Source organism: Podarcis gaigeae, assembly GCF_964106915.1.
Source record: "Podarcis gaigeae genome assembly, chromosome: 10".
NCBI lineage: Eukaryota > Metazoa > Chordata > Lepidosauria > Squamata > Lacertidae > Podarcis > Podarcis gaigeae.
The window spans coordinates 74,978,289-74,993,050 of record NC_139686.1 but is presented as its reverse complement, the minus strand read 5'-3'; the positions used below and the strand labels follow the sequence as shown (position 1 = coordinate 74,993,050).

Sequence of the window (14,762 nt, the reverse complement as noted above, 5' to 3'; positions counted from 1 at the left end):
TGTTGGTCTGACGCAGCTGAAATAAAAATAAAATAAATAAATAATTGTCCAGTAGTGCCTTATAGACCAGCTATGTTTGTTCTGGTATAAGCTTTCATGTGCACGCACACTTCTTCAGGTATGCACACCAAAGCTTATACCAGAACAAACTTAGTTGGTTTACAAGGTGCTACTGGACAATTTTTATTTATTTTTTATTTTTTTACTACAAGCTGTATTTAGATTTCCAGTTCCAGAGCAGACATCCATCTTTTCTCCATCATCTTGATAGCCACATGACCTAGTATGTTTAGAACAACTAGGAGACCATTGAGATCTGTATGACTTCTTTATTTTTTTGCTGCAAGGACTTAATCATTTGTAAAATGGAAAAGGCAATGAGGTGATACAACCTTGCAGAAGAGGGTTTTGGCTTAGCTTCTCAGAATGTGGAAAAAACCCACAAGTGGTGTGAAGAAACCAGACTCCAATAAATTTAAATATCACAGCAAGCAGGTGAAATCCACTGTGGTTAGATGGCTGGTAAAAGTCATGGCAAGGCCACTTGGAAAGAAAAATGGTTTCACTTACTATTAGTTACGGCTGGATTTTGAGTAAGTGGTGCTTCTGATGCCTGGAACTCATGTGCTATCTCATATACTTCTATAACATAACACAACACAACATCACAACACAGGTATGTAAGGAACATCCAAAGCATCCAGTTAGTTATATATTCAGGTTAACAGGTGTGTTGCACAACTGTGACAATGTGGGCATGGGGTGCTCTTTCAGGATCCTCACAATGTGTTTATTTAAAATATTGTATGCCCCCCAAAATAGAAATAACGTATTCTGGCACCTAAAAATCGAGGCGTCATTGAGAGTGGTTCATAACTAGGGTGCTACCACTGAAAACAGCTTCTTCTTTGTTATTACACAGCACACTTGGGTTAATGAAGGCACTTAGGGAAGAACTTTGGCAGAAAAACATGCATGGACATGTTTTTCACATGATGACTTTAATTACCATGTAATATCCTGCCATCTGTAAAGTACAATCATGTGTCAGAAATTCCCAAGGTAGCCTGTTCAGTATATAGTATTCACTGATGTTGAGAAAAAAGCTCAGCTATGATAAGCCTAATCACTGGTTAATTAGTGGATAGGTCACATCTGAATAGCCATCGTTAAATCAATTACACAGAGTCTCAGCTAGATTAGGTTTTATCTGGTGAGTCATGTTGTCCAGTGTAAGGTAAAGGTAAAGGTACCCCTGCCCGTACGGGCCAGTCGTGACCGACTCTAGGGTTGTGCGCTCATCTCACTCTAGAGGTCGGGAGCCAGCGCTGTCCGCAGACACATCCGGGTCACGTGGTTAGCGTGACGAAGCTGCTCTGGCGAACCGGCACCAGAGCAGCACACGGAAACGTCGTTTACCTTCCCGCTATAAAGCGGTACCTATTTATCTACTTGCACTTAAGGGTGCTTTCGAACTGCTAGGTGGGCAGGAGCTGGGACCAAACAACGGGAGTGCACACCGCCGCGGGGTTTCGAACCGCTGACCATGCAATCGGCAAGCCCTAGGCGCTGAGGTTTTACCCACAGCACCACCCGCGTCCCTTCGTTGTCCCAGTGTAGGTCACATCAAAATCATCATCACAATTTCTTATTTAAGGTTCTCTTTTAAGAGAACATGGAGTGTGTGGGTGGAGAGAGAGAGAGAGAGAGAGAGAGAGAGACTGCTGTCAACAATAAAAAATAAATGTGGCTCAGTCTTGCAAGTTGGAAGTAAGGGTAGATGATCATGGCCTGAAAATACTGATGAATGCAGAACTAGAAGATAGACTTTTTATAATATCCGTGCATCTTAGGTCAGTGCTTTGAAGACTCTGCATTCAGGCCCCATCTGTGCTCTACATTTAAAGTTGTTATCATACAACTTTAAACAGTCATTGCTTCTCCCAAGGAGTCATGTGAACTGTCATTTGTTCCCCTCACAGAGCTACAATTAGCAAAGTGGCTTAAGTCAATCCCTCTTCCCAGGGAACTCTGAAGATTGTAGCTCTATGAGGGAAAGGGGTGTCCCCTTGCAATTCTCAGCTCCCTTAACAAACCACAGTCCCCAGGATTCCTTGGGAGAAACCTTGATGATATAAAGTAGTATAATACTGATCTAAATGTATAGAGCAGATGGGGCCCAGGGGAAGCCTTTTCACATGAACTTGCATTTCTGCTATGGAACCCCAAAGATTTTAGCTCATCTACTTGGGTGCTGGCTAGGTGTGCCTCAGCCTTCATGAGAGTTTAGGAAACTGAGAATGCGCCCTAAGGCATGTTAGGGGAAATTGGAAGATGCCTTTCGTGGAAGCTTCTCTGCCACTGCAAATCATCGCACTGGGAAAACGTCTGAATAAATGTAAGGTTCCCTAGGACACAGCTTGAAAATTACTGTTTTAAATAATCCTGATTGCTGTATCATCAGTTGTTGGTATATGTGTTGTTTTGTTGTCTGTAACATGAAAAAAAACTTTTTAAAAAGGGGAGGAAAAAGACTCTTAGAGCAGCTCTTGCCACCTTGGCACCTTCCAGATGTTTGGGACTATAACTCCCATGTTGGCTGATGGGAGTTGTAGTCCAAAACATCTAGAGGACACAAATCTGGCCAAGGCTGTCTTAGAAAAACAGTATTTCAAGATTGTTCTTATTACCCTTGTACGGCTAAACAGAGCAATCTTGAGATGCATTGCAAGGACTCAGGTATGCACATGCACACATACTGTGATGCCAGGAATAAACTTCTCTATCCTCCATAAAATGGACCAAGACCCTCCCTCAACACACCTTGCACCCATCATAATAGCAGCACTACTATTATAATTGGAAAACAGCAGAGCGCAATATGAATGGCATCCAAAACCCCACTGAAATAATCCCATGGACTTTTGTAAACATTGGCTTGTTCCCCATTTCATTTCATTTCTCTCTCTCTTTCTCTTTCTAAAAGTGTTCCAGATCAATAGAAGGTCATAACGGCCTGGTTGAACGCCAAGTGGTAACACATCTGGCGGTCGGTGCTTTAGAAGAAGAAAGATCCCTTTTGCTAACTATGCATTTAGGAAGGAGTGGAGAAAAAGCTTAATAATAATTTCCACCCTTCATCAGAACATCTCAAATGATTGCAATATTTAATTAAGATCTAGAAACACATCTGAGTTGGTTAGTTTAAAATTAGGGCAGAGAAAATTGCTTGGCAAAGGTCATAGTAAAATAAAGTCAGTGCTAGTTAATGTCATGCCTTCCTGCTCTGTTGCAACGATTTAGTTTAAACTCATTCGAAATATAGTGAAATCTTTTTCTTCTAATTCTGTTCTGATGGCCTGCACTTCTTTTTTTTATATAATATTTTTATTGGTTTTATAAAATACAGAAAAAAGAATAAAGAACGTATTATAAAAGTAAAAAAGAAAGGTTACAAATTTTTCTTACTCTTTTTTCCAAATCTGTTGGACTTCCCCACGTCCTCCCAACCCTGCATTCTCTGTGATACATAACGTCTGCAATTTGTTAACTTATTTCAATACTTATTGTATCTTCCTTTTTATCATGTTACCCAATTTCAAATGTATTATAACCCAAATCATGTACATTTTCATTTTAACACAATAAAGTTGTTTCATTATTCTATCTCTGACTCCTTGTACCTTAATTTCCATTTCTTTAATTTAACATTACTGAAGCTAGAAAAAATGCGTTTTTTAACATTCATACAACTTATAATATTTTTCCAAATAGTCTTTAAATTTTCTCCAATCCTCCTCGAATGTTTCTTCTCCCAAATCTCGGATTCTGCCAGTCATTTCGGCCAGTTCCATATAGTCCATCAACTGCGTGTGCCATTCCTCCAGTGTGGGTAAATCTTGTGTCTTCCAATATTTTGCAATCAGAATCCTTGCTGCTGTAGTAGCATACATAAAAAAAGTTCTGTCCTTCTTAAACACTCTCCGGTCCACCATGCCCAGAAGGAAGGCCTCTGGTTTCTTAGGTAAGGTAAATCTCAGTACCTTTTTTAGTTCATTATGAATCATTTCCCAGAAGGCCTTCACTTTCGGGCAGGTCCACCAGAGGTGAAAGAATGTCCCTTCCGCCTCTTTACATTTCCAGCATTTATTATCAGACAGGTGATATATCTTAGCAAGCTTGACTGGGGTCATGTACCACCGGTATATCATTTTCATAATGTTTTCCTTCAAGGCACTACATGCCGTAAATTTCATTCCGGTGTTCCATAACCTTTCCCAGTCTTCAAACATAATGTTATGCCCCAAATCCTGCGCCCACTTTATCATGGCGGATTTGACTGTCTCATCCTGAGTATTCCATTTAAGCAGCAGGTTATACATTCTCGAAAGTAGTTTACTTTTTGGTTCTAACAATTCTGTCTCTAGTTTCGATTTTTCCACCTGGAATCCAACCTTCTTATCTACTTTAAAGACCTCTTGGATTTGTGCATAATGCAACCAATCTCGCACCTTGTTTTTTAGTTTTTCCAAGCTCTGCAACCTCCAATTGTCTCCAATCTTTTCAATAATTTCCCCATATTTAGGCCAATTGGCTTCCATATTAGGTCTCTTACGTGCCTTGGCCTCCACCGGTGAGAGCCACCTCGGAGTCTTACTCTCCAATAAGTCTTTATATTTTGTCCAGACCATTAAAATTGCTCTCCTTACAATGTGGTTTTTAAACAATTTGTGCACTTTAACCTTGTCATACCACAAATATGCATGCCACCCAAAAGCATTGTCAAACCCTTCCAGATCTAGGACATCAGTGTTTTCCAGTAAAATCCAATCTTTCAACCAGCAGAAGGCTGCAGCTTCATAATATAACCTCAAGTCTGGCAGGGCAAATCCCCCTCTTTCTTTCGCATCAGTTAGTATCTTAAACTTTATTCGGGGCTTTTTGCCCTGCCAAACAAACTTAGAAATATCCCTCTGCCACTGATGGCCTGCACTTCTGAGGCACAACCTGGAATCCATCTCCCATATTAGCAGACATATTTTACATCAAGTATAAATATATATTTCTCTTTATTAAAACTTTGAGTTTCTTGCTGTTACTTAGACCTTCACCCACTTTTAAACATAGAACAATAGAAGTAGCTGTGGAAATTTAGGGCACTCCAACGAGGCTAGCCACTCTTTATGTGAAAGTCTTGGATAAAAATAGCTTTAGTTCCATTCTCAGAAAGACCATATCACAGAGACATCTTCAGCACTACACTACATTTGCATGCATCCTTAAGGTGGGAGTAAAGCTCCGTTAATTTCCTAGGACTGAGTAAACATGCAGAGGATCAGGGTTGCCCAGGACAAATTTTCATATATAGCCTTGGAAACATTTTCAAGAATTCAGAAGAGTGAATAATACTAATGTCTGGATGTTTGTCTGTTTCAACTAGAAAGACAATTCCTGCGTGCTCTCATTCCCTAGCATCATGTTCCGTCTCAGTGATGGGGAACATGTGGCCTTCCAGATGGTGTTGAACTCCATTTCCCATCAGCCCCAGCCAACATGGCCCACAGTCAGGGATGATGTAGTCCACCAAATGTATGGAGGGCCACAGGTTCCCAATTTGTGTACTTCCCATTTTGTTTACTGTCTTGAACAGAACATGAAGGTGAGACTGTAGAAATGAATGGAAAGAGCTATGCACATAAGAGTAGACTTTTTTTGGCTCTATGGGACAGCATGTAACATCTGTAGTAAGAGTCATCTGTGTTGGCACAGAGATAAGCCTCCTTGCCAAAAAAAGACCTGAAGTCACCATAGTTAAGGCTTAACCCAGAGCTTTCCAAACTTTTCATGTTGGTGACACACTTTTTAGACATGCATCGTTTCGCGACACAGCAATTCAGTTTTACTAGCAAGCAGGAGGCTCAACTACCCCCTTTCCAGCCCCAGGATGAGCGCAGGGAGCATTCGAGTGACACACCTGCACACTGCGGCCGACACACCAACACGTCTGACACACAGTTTGGAAAGCTCTGCTTTAACCTCTACTCAGTGTTCTTTGAGTGCACCCTTTCAATTCCTTGCATATGATTTGATTTCCTTGCAAAGCCTGTTCCTAACAAGGAGGTGGCAAGTGATATTTTACATACCAGGAACAAAAAGTTGAAGCACTTGTTTGGGGTGCTGTTTTGAATCTTACAAAGCATTTGACTTCCACAAGCCCATCACTACCTTTTCAGGAGGAGTGGTGTTTGTGCACACACCAGTTGGGAAACCTCAGCCTAAGAAGCCTGTGATATTTGTGTGTGAACCTGTTTGTAACAATGACTGAGTTGAGATCATTGCATGCCACTTATCTCAGTTCCCAACCAACAAGTGTGCATCGGTTTGAACACCACAATCCAAATTAATTCTAAGGGGCACAGGAAGAGAGAACATATTGTATACCATAGGAAACAAGCCAATCTCTTGCCCATCCCAACACGTCTAGGTTGTCAGTTTACTAAGGAAGAATTAAGTTCAATTAAGCTAACTGTTGAATTCTAGCAGCTGAATTACAGTCCTTTTTGCTTATTCTGTCTGTAATACTTACCATCTTGTGGGGTTTTTCTTTTTTCTTCTTTTTTCTTCACAGCCTAATTTAGGTGGAGTGATTTATATAGGTTCAGCTGCACCCACCGGCTCTGCTTTACAGAAGTATTTTGCTCATTCATCTTGCAACTTCAGGCTCCTGGCCCAGACACCTCTTACTCCCATTAACTTCCTGTAGCATCTCACAAAGGATCAATGAATAGAACTGGGTTATTTTCAAAATATTGTGCAGCAAAAATGGTTTTGTGATTCATTGCTCTGGGAATAAGGCAGCTTGGATATTCAGGACCACGGTAGACTATATGCTTGATTTCTCTGTAGACCTCTATGTATCCGAAAGTTAGCTTTGCTAGCTCCTCATAACTGTAGATCTTTCAGTCACATGTAAGACAATATATAAACCTAGAAGTCAGAACACATAGGCATCCTATTGACCACTGTGGGGCCCTAGCAATACTTTTGGTTTAAGGTTACAACCATAAATTACAATTCGTTTTCAACTGTAGCAAACTGCATGGGTAACCTGACTTGCAATTCTGTACTCAGCTTTGCTGTTTAAACTCCACTGAAGTTAATAGTATCAAACAGCCTAGCAGTGTGAATGTTTGCAGCCCTGATCCTTGAGAGCCATAATAGCGCAAGCTCTATTGCAGGGAAAGGGATGCCAATCCATCTTTGTGAAAATTTTGAATTTCAAAGCCAATCCCTCACAATTTAAATCAGTAAAGCATATATAAATTCTGTATGACAGCAATGGTAGATGTACAGGCACCAAATGGGAAATGTTGCCGGATGCCCCAACTCCCACCAGTTTGTGTGGTGCAGCTTGCCAGGTTCTGAGACACCCACCCAAAAAGCAGGTGGTTTACTGAGCTCCTTGCAGGCTCCACACAGAGCTGGTGGGCTGTTTTTGAACTGGTGACTCACAATTTGTGTGGGCCTGTTTGTAATCCCTATCATGTGCTGGAGCCACTCTCTCTCACCTTCCCTCCCTCTTGAATAGATCATGGGGGGGGGGGGGACGACGACTACAGAACCTGCAGTACCAGTAGAACAAAACAATAGTGCATCACAATAAAAGACAGCTATATTATATGTACATAAAAATTATTCACCATGATAAGGAAAACAGCTCAGATTCCTTCAACAATAATTTGAAGATACAATATTGTCTCTAATAAAAGTCAAAATTAATTCAGGGTAGTTTAGCTAACCTTTTCCCACTGCAGTTCCCTCCAGTTGTTCTGTGGGACTCCAGCTCCCATTAGGCCCAACCAGCATGGCCAATAATCGGGGATGATGGGAATTGTAGTCCAAAACCCCTGCAAGGCATCAGCCTGAAGAAAGCAGGTATAGTGTATATTCAAAACAAGTATTATCCAGTTGTTTGGAAGATTATGTGGTTTCTGAGACACTAGATGCATTCTTGATCTCTCTGTTTACATAAAGAGCAGGTGTGACTCAGCCCTAGAAAGTATATTTGCTTATTCTGCTCTCAACTTCTTCCATGTCCTCTCACCCTTCACGTTGTTGACTTGATGCCATTTCATAAAAATCAATTAAAATTATTTTAAAGTCTTTGTCATTTTAGAGTTTCATGTTATACATACAGTATAAAAGGTATCATAATTAAAAGTCTGTTTTTAATCAGCGCTCATCTGATACAATTTTTGTCTCCCAACGATTTTGCCTTTTTTAATACCTATCAATTACTTTCAGTAAACCAAATACAGGAAAGGCTTAGGACCCATGAAACACCTCTGGGTGGGACTATGACCAGCTTACTAGTGTCCCTCACTGGCAGAGAAAACCCACCATTAGCAAGGCCAATGGGGGGGAGGGGACACCTCACACAAATAATATTTGAGGCAATCAAAAATAAACAAAACTAAACTACAGGTGGTATGCTAGTTCAGTGTTCTTGTGCAGATGCAATATTAGGGCATGGACCAGTGCACTAGCAAGAAAAAAGTAGGAACAAAGGAAATCACAGAATAGGACTTTGCAAAATAAGGAAATACACCCCTCTCTCACACACACCCAAAATTTGTCACAACATTCCAAAACCTGCCAGAATTCAAAAACAATTTCTGTTTGTACTATTGAAGAAAGCCACAATTTTGCCTTATCATGAGGACAGAACAGGGGGAAAGCTGGTCATTGTGGGACGGAGGCACAGAATCCCCTCCTCACAAACAAATTAACTCAGCATTTCAACATGCATACCAGTTGCTCCCCCCATCCTGAATTTCTACTAAGAGGCAGCAGAGAAGATGATAGCAGAAGGAACACAGGATAATGGCCAGAGATATTGGTGTTCTTGAGCTGGGGTCACCAACCCAGTGCCATGGTGGCACCATGAAGGCTTTCTTTGGAGCAGGAGGAAGGTAACCCAGAGGCATAGCTAGGGGGGTGGGGGCCACTAGGCACCACACCGCAGGGGGCGGCACTCTCAGGAGTGACATGGTGGTTCGGGCGCCTGCAGGCTCCGTGCTGCCCGAAAGGGCACCATGGAGCTGACATCTGCCTGCCGCCTCCCCTCAGGCTGCCACCCTACAGCTGAGCGGGAGGCAGCGGGGGGACCCTTGCAGGCTCCGCACTGCTCAAAAAAGCAACACAGGCCTACGGGGTGCCAGAGCAGAACGCGGCTCAGGCACCGGGATTCTGGCGCGCCCTGCTCTGCCCCCTGGGCACCTCGCCCCATCTTGCAGGTGTCCAAGCGGCTAGCTATGCCGCTGAGGTAACCTTTGGTTGCAAACTTGAGTGTGTGACTGCCCTCCCTACATAGTACACATTTCAAACAACCTGCAGCAATCTAGGATTCTATTCAGGGGCATACCTTGGGAACAGCATGGGGGCCATATCCTGTTTCCAAGCGGAAATAGTCATGTGATAGATTTTTTTTTTAATGTAGATATTGAACATTACACGTAAGCAGCTTTTAGTGAACCATTCAAATGTAACTATGCTGGCTACTGAGCAAGGCATAGGTTTGGAACATATTGGCAATAGTATAAAATGGATCACCTGAGAGGATCAAATTGCATTAGTTGGAATCCATTCACTGGTTGGGTATGATCTCATCAGAACCCACTTCCTTCTCTGTTAGAGGCTTCCAGTTAACACCAGCAATAATTGTTGAAATTAACGCTGCATTATTAGGCAATTATCTGCAGATTCCCACAAGTAAGACTTCAGGGAATGTGAATTGCCCTGCCCCAACCACTAAGGAAAACAACCCAATTACAGACCAAGATTCTTTGGGTTCCGCTTTTCCAAATCCTTAGAATCCCACCGGGGACAGCTAAATTGGTAGAGCATGAGACTCTTGCCCCATGCTGGCAACCCGTATTGCAAGGGGTTGCACTAGATGAAACTATGGCTCCTTCCAACTCTATCGTTCTATGAACACCTTAGATTCCTACAAAGGCATGGCAGGCCACCTCCCCAGCAGGTGAGTTGCGTAGCATCTCTGCTTTCAGAGCAGAGGCAGTTGTAGCAGCATCACGCTCTACAGGGTCTGGCCCTTCACAGTTTACAGAATTAGGAATGGAGTGATGATTCTGTTTAAGGTGGTACCTCAGGTACTTAATTCGTTCCGGAGGTCCGTACTTAACCTGAAACTGTTCTTAACCTGAAGCACCACTTTAGCTAATGGAGCCTCCTGCTGCTGCCGCGCCGCCGGAGCACAATTTCTGTTCTCATCCTGAAGCAAAGTTCTTAACCTGAAGCACTATTTCTGGGTTAGCGGAGTCTGTAACCTGAAGCGTCTGTAACCTGAGGTACCACTGTATAAGGAAAAGCGGTCCATCACCCTTTCCAAGTATGGTATATGCATCTGCTGTCCTGGGCATTGACAACCCCAGGTCTACCTCCCCAACAACAAGAGGGTACAGCTACCACTCCTGCTAAAGGTCTAGCAGTTTTTAAAAGGTTACTAATTGTGAATGGATTTCTCTTTCCTCCCCCAATATAGAAGTCACTTCCATTGGCTAATAAAATTTATACCTTAGACCAGTGGTTCCCAACCTTTTTTTAGCCATGCCCCATCTAAGCACCGCTAAAATCCTTATTTCCCCCCCCCCGGGTGCTACTTCCTCTGAATGTGCCCAGTGTATATTCTGTTTAGATGACCTCTCCATTGTCACCAGCTGACCGCTATGTACATTCTGATTTTTAAAAATATGTATGTCACAATATATATTTATATAATGTATATGAGGCCCCATGAACCATAAGAAATGCAAAAAAATCACTCATTCTCGAATTGCTCCCTTAAAAATCAAATTGCCCCCCTGTAGGGCGTGTGCTCTATGTTGGGGACCACGGCCTTTGACTCTGACTTCATGACCCTTTCAAGATGATCTCTCAACTGCCTCTTAAGAAAAGCCACAGCTGCCCTCTCCAGGTGCACATCCTGCACTGCCTTAAATTCCATAAGAGCCTAGAAGATCTTATAAAAAATCCACAGCACATTTAAAATATGGTGAGACAAACATTCCATATGTTAATCAAGGCAGTAACAATGATTACAGAAACAATCTTGGATATAATTTGATTTGCGGTTCATGCGATAGCTACACAGGTGGTGGCATGCTGGAGCTTGTGGCTGTAGCACTGAGAAGGACAGACCCCATCCAAAGTCTATTCAAAGATGATGCCTTGAAGGACATCCTAATAAGAATGTGAGGAAAGCCCCAAATGTTGTCCCCATTTTCAAAAAGGGAGGGAAGGAAGACGCAGGTAACTACCGACTGGAGAGCTTGACACCGAAGCAAGGGAAGGTCCTAGAACAGATAATTCAACAGTCGGTCTGTGAGGACTTAGGAGAGGATGCTGTGATTACTAAGTCCCAGCATGGGTTTCTCAAAAATAAGTCATGCGAGACCAATCTCATTTCTTTTTTTTTGATGGAATGACACCAAAGTTTTTGACAAAGTCCCCCACGATATGCTTGCAAGGAAGCTGGTAAAATGTAGGTTGAACGAGGTAACTGTTAGGTGGATTTGTAGCTGGTTGACTGACTGAACCCACCAATTACTCATTAATGGTTCCTCATCATTCTGGAAAAAAGTGACAAGTGGAGTGCTACAGGGTTCAATGTCTTTATAAACAATTTGGTTGAAGGAATTGAGGGGATGCTCATCACACGTGCAGATGTCACGAATCTGGGAGGGGTAGCTAATGTGGCAGAAAACAGAATCAGAATTCAAAATGACCTTAACAGACTGGAGAACAGGACACAAGCTAACAAAATTAATTTCAATAGGAACAAATGTCAGGTTCTGCACTTAGGCAGGAAGAAGCAGATGCACAAATATAGGATGGGGAACACCTGGCTTACTAGCAGGCAAAAAAAATCTTTTAGAATTAGCATGAAGTTAATGGTTTTAGAGATTCTTCGCCCCTGTTCCTCACCAGCAGAAGCCTAGAATAGACACCTGCCCTGGAAGCAGAGTTCCAGTAAATCAATGAAACATTGTGCATTATCTTACTTTCAAAAGAAAGCCAACCCCGAGGTTTAAGATGGAATAAAATTTGAAAGAAACATCCAACAACCTTTTAATCTGGATTTACCATTGTAGTGGGTTAGCCATTTCCTTGATGGAAATGGATATATGGTGAAACCCAATGAAGTCACACTCAGAATAAAGCCTTTGAAATTAATAGGTTTAAGTTAAATCCATGGATTTCAATGGGTCTATTTTAAGTATGATTTAATTGGACATCACCCATAACCTTAGTGGTCAGTGGCTTTCATTTTGATTCCAAGACAAATCAATTTTGTTAAATAAAAATATTAGTTAACAGCTAATTTTAATAATTTTTAAATATGTTTTAATTATAATTTTAACATTTCATGTAAACAACCTAGAGGTTTTGTTACAATCAATATAAAATTCATTAAATAAATCCACAGATTATATATATATTACACACACTCTCTCTCTCTAAACCTACACAGTTTTTTGGGTGGGAGGAATAGACTTTTCATTTCTGAAATTTATAACTAAGGCATTAAGGACTAAATTTAGTCAGAGCACAGTTTAAATAACATCCCAGGCCCATTCCTTTCACATGTTTGCCCTCAGTAGCTTACTACCACCACCAATGGTTTGCTTCTGGTCTTGGGTTTCTGCTTCATTAGGCAGGGAGGCAAAGCAGGAGGGCGAAAAACAATAAAAGGCTGAGGTGTTTGGGAGAAGAACAGGAAAATATAAGAAAAGTGCCATTTGTTCAAATATTACTATGGCTTCCTTTCTGGGTAGAGGAAAGGTGGCAGAGAGCGCAGAATCTTTGGGATTGTTGCATGGCTGCCAGGGCAGGAAAGCGGAAGACTCCAAGAAGAAGTGCTATCAAGGTTGCCTGATACTGTGCAGACCTTCATTAGCCCCGAGAACATAAATCTTGCCTGGCCACCATTTCTCTAGCAAGACTGCCCCCTGGTGGTTAGATGCGGACACATCACAGCAAAAGAGCTGCATTTGATGTGCACCTGGTTGCACTTCAGTCTGTAGCATCAGTTTCTTCTGTCCTTCTAAATTGCAGGGATATGTGAACTTTCACGCTTCCTGCTTGTGATTGGATTTACAATTTGGCAAGGGGGGAAAGAAAAGAAATGTGCCTCTGTGCCAGGGCTGCAAGTCTGACAAATAATCCATGTGTGCTGCTTTAAGAGGGGCAGCTTTTCTTGGCCGTTGCTTCTTTCCTAGCCTAACTAAAAGCTCTTGATGGAGGTGGCGAGTCCTTAACAAAACTAATACAGGCCTTTTAGCTTCCCCCAGTACAAAGCTGATTTAAATACAACAACAACAGAGACCCAACAAATCGTTACAAAGCAATGCACAATTCATACAGCCTACCTCCAGGTTAAACAAGCATTTTGTTCAGAATATAGGGATCACTGGTTCTTGCAACCACCGATAAAAACTTTTCCACTGCTAATGTTCTAGCGTTTGTCCGGTCTTCCAATAGGAACCTGACATAGTGAGCCTCTGATTTCCCCAGGAAAGGTACCAGCAAGGGTAGTATCAGTTCAGCCCTGGCGTGCTCATATTTCGCACAGTGCAGCAAAATATGTTTTATGGAATCGATGTCTGGAGCACACGAGCAAAGTCTGTCCTGGTAGGGAACTCCTCTTAAATTTGTGGTGCCCCTGTTGCAGTGACAGGTCCCTCCAAAGGTCCTTTGTAATTGATCTTGGGGCATAGATGCAGTATCGTTTGTGGTGGAGATACTGCTTTGTTTGTGCATGTCTCGTAATATCCTGCTGAAATCCTGCAACTTTTCAGACCAGAAATGTTCTGGGTTTGTTTTTTTGTCCTGCTTTCATCGCACTACAAGGGTGGTAATATGGCAGCATTGGGGAAGCATCACAGAACAACTAATACAGTAGAATGATGTCTGGACAGTCTTGCATAATTCCACCATGAATGCACTATTACTGCAGCATCAGTAATAAAAAATCACTGGGGATGGGCTCTGCATTTCCTGCTTTGTCTTATGTTGTAACTATATATTCTGTTTTAAAGAAAGTTAGCACTAACACTCAGTTCTGATTCATCAGCAGACAGCTTATGTTACATATGTCATACATTCCAAGGCAGGACCAGCATGTTCAGTCCAGTGGTTTGCACCTATAGGGTCAAAGACCAGTAAAGCCAAAATATGAGTAATGGCTTTCATGTTCCAATTCCATTCATTCAAAAATTTAGAGAAATTTATACTCAAGAAACACAACTCAAGGCTAATCCCAGATTTGGACAGGGGAAAGGAGGACAAACAAGTTGTTTCAACATTTTATTTATTTATTTTTAAGCTAGCAGTACCTCAGGTTTTCTACTGTGTGCCGTAACACTTTGTTATGTAAATATTAGCAGGCAATAATATTTACCCGATTGTTGAGAAACACCTCATCTGCTGATTTCTGCATATCAGAGATGCTGTCAACAGCCTAAGAACAAGTCTGGCCTTGTTCTTTCTGAGCAGTTAGCAACTCTGTGGAAATAATTTGAATTGGCAATGTTAAAACTTCAACATTTGTTCACTTTTTTCCTTTTTGAGAACTTATCTCTGAAGAGTCTGAGCAGCATTCTGAAACCAATTGTAATCCTGGTGGGGGAAAGTGTAAAAATATGTTTCAGCAATAGACAGTTGCTTTTATCCCAAGCCAATAT

The 14,762-nt window shown here is 41.8% G+C and overlaps 1 protein-coding gene across 7 annotated transcripts in view; it reads left to right on the top strand.

The window, feature by feature from the left end:
• Nucleotides 1–14,762, top strand: part of LMNTD1 (lamin tail domain containing 1) — a 196,627-nt gene that overhangs the window by 174,132 nt on the left and 7,733 nt on the right. For 5 of the 7 annotated variants that reach the window (XR_014555833.1, XR_014555834.1, XM_083701550.1 and 2 more), the window contains one exon: nt 6,629–6,825. The exons of the other annotated variants lie outside the window; for them this stretch is intronic. Coding sequence is in view for 1 of the 5 variants with exons in the window: in XM_083701550.1 (XP_083557676.1) it covers nt 6,629–6,763 (135 nt within the window). In the remaining 4 variants the exon portion in view is untranslated. Of the gene's footprint in view, nt 1–6,628; nt 6,826–14,762 lie in introns of those variants that run through there. 7 annotated transcript variants of the gene reach the window in all.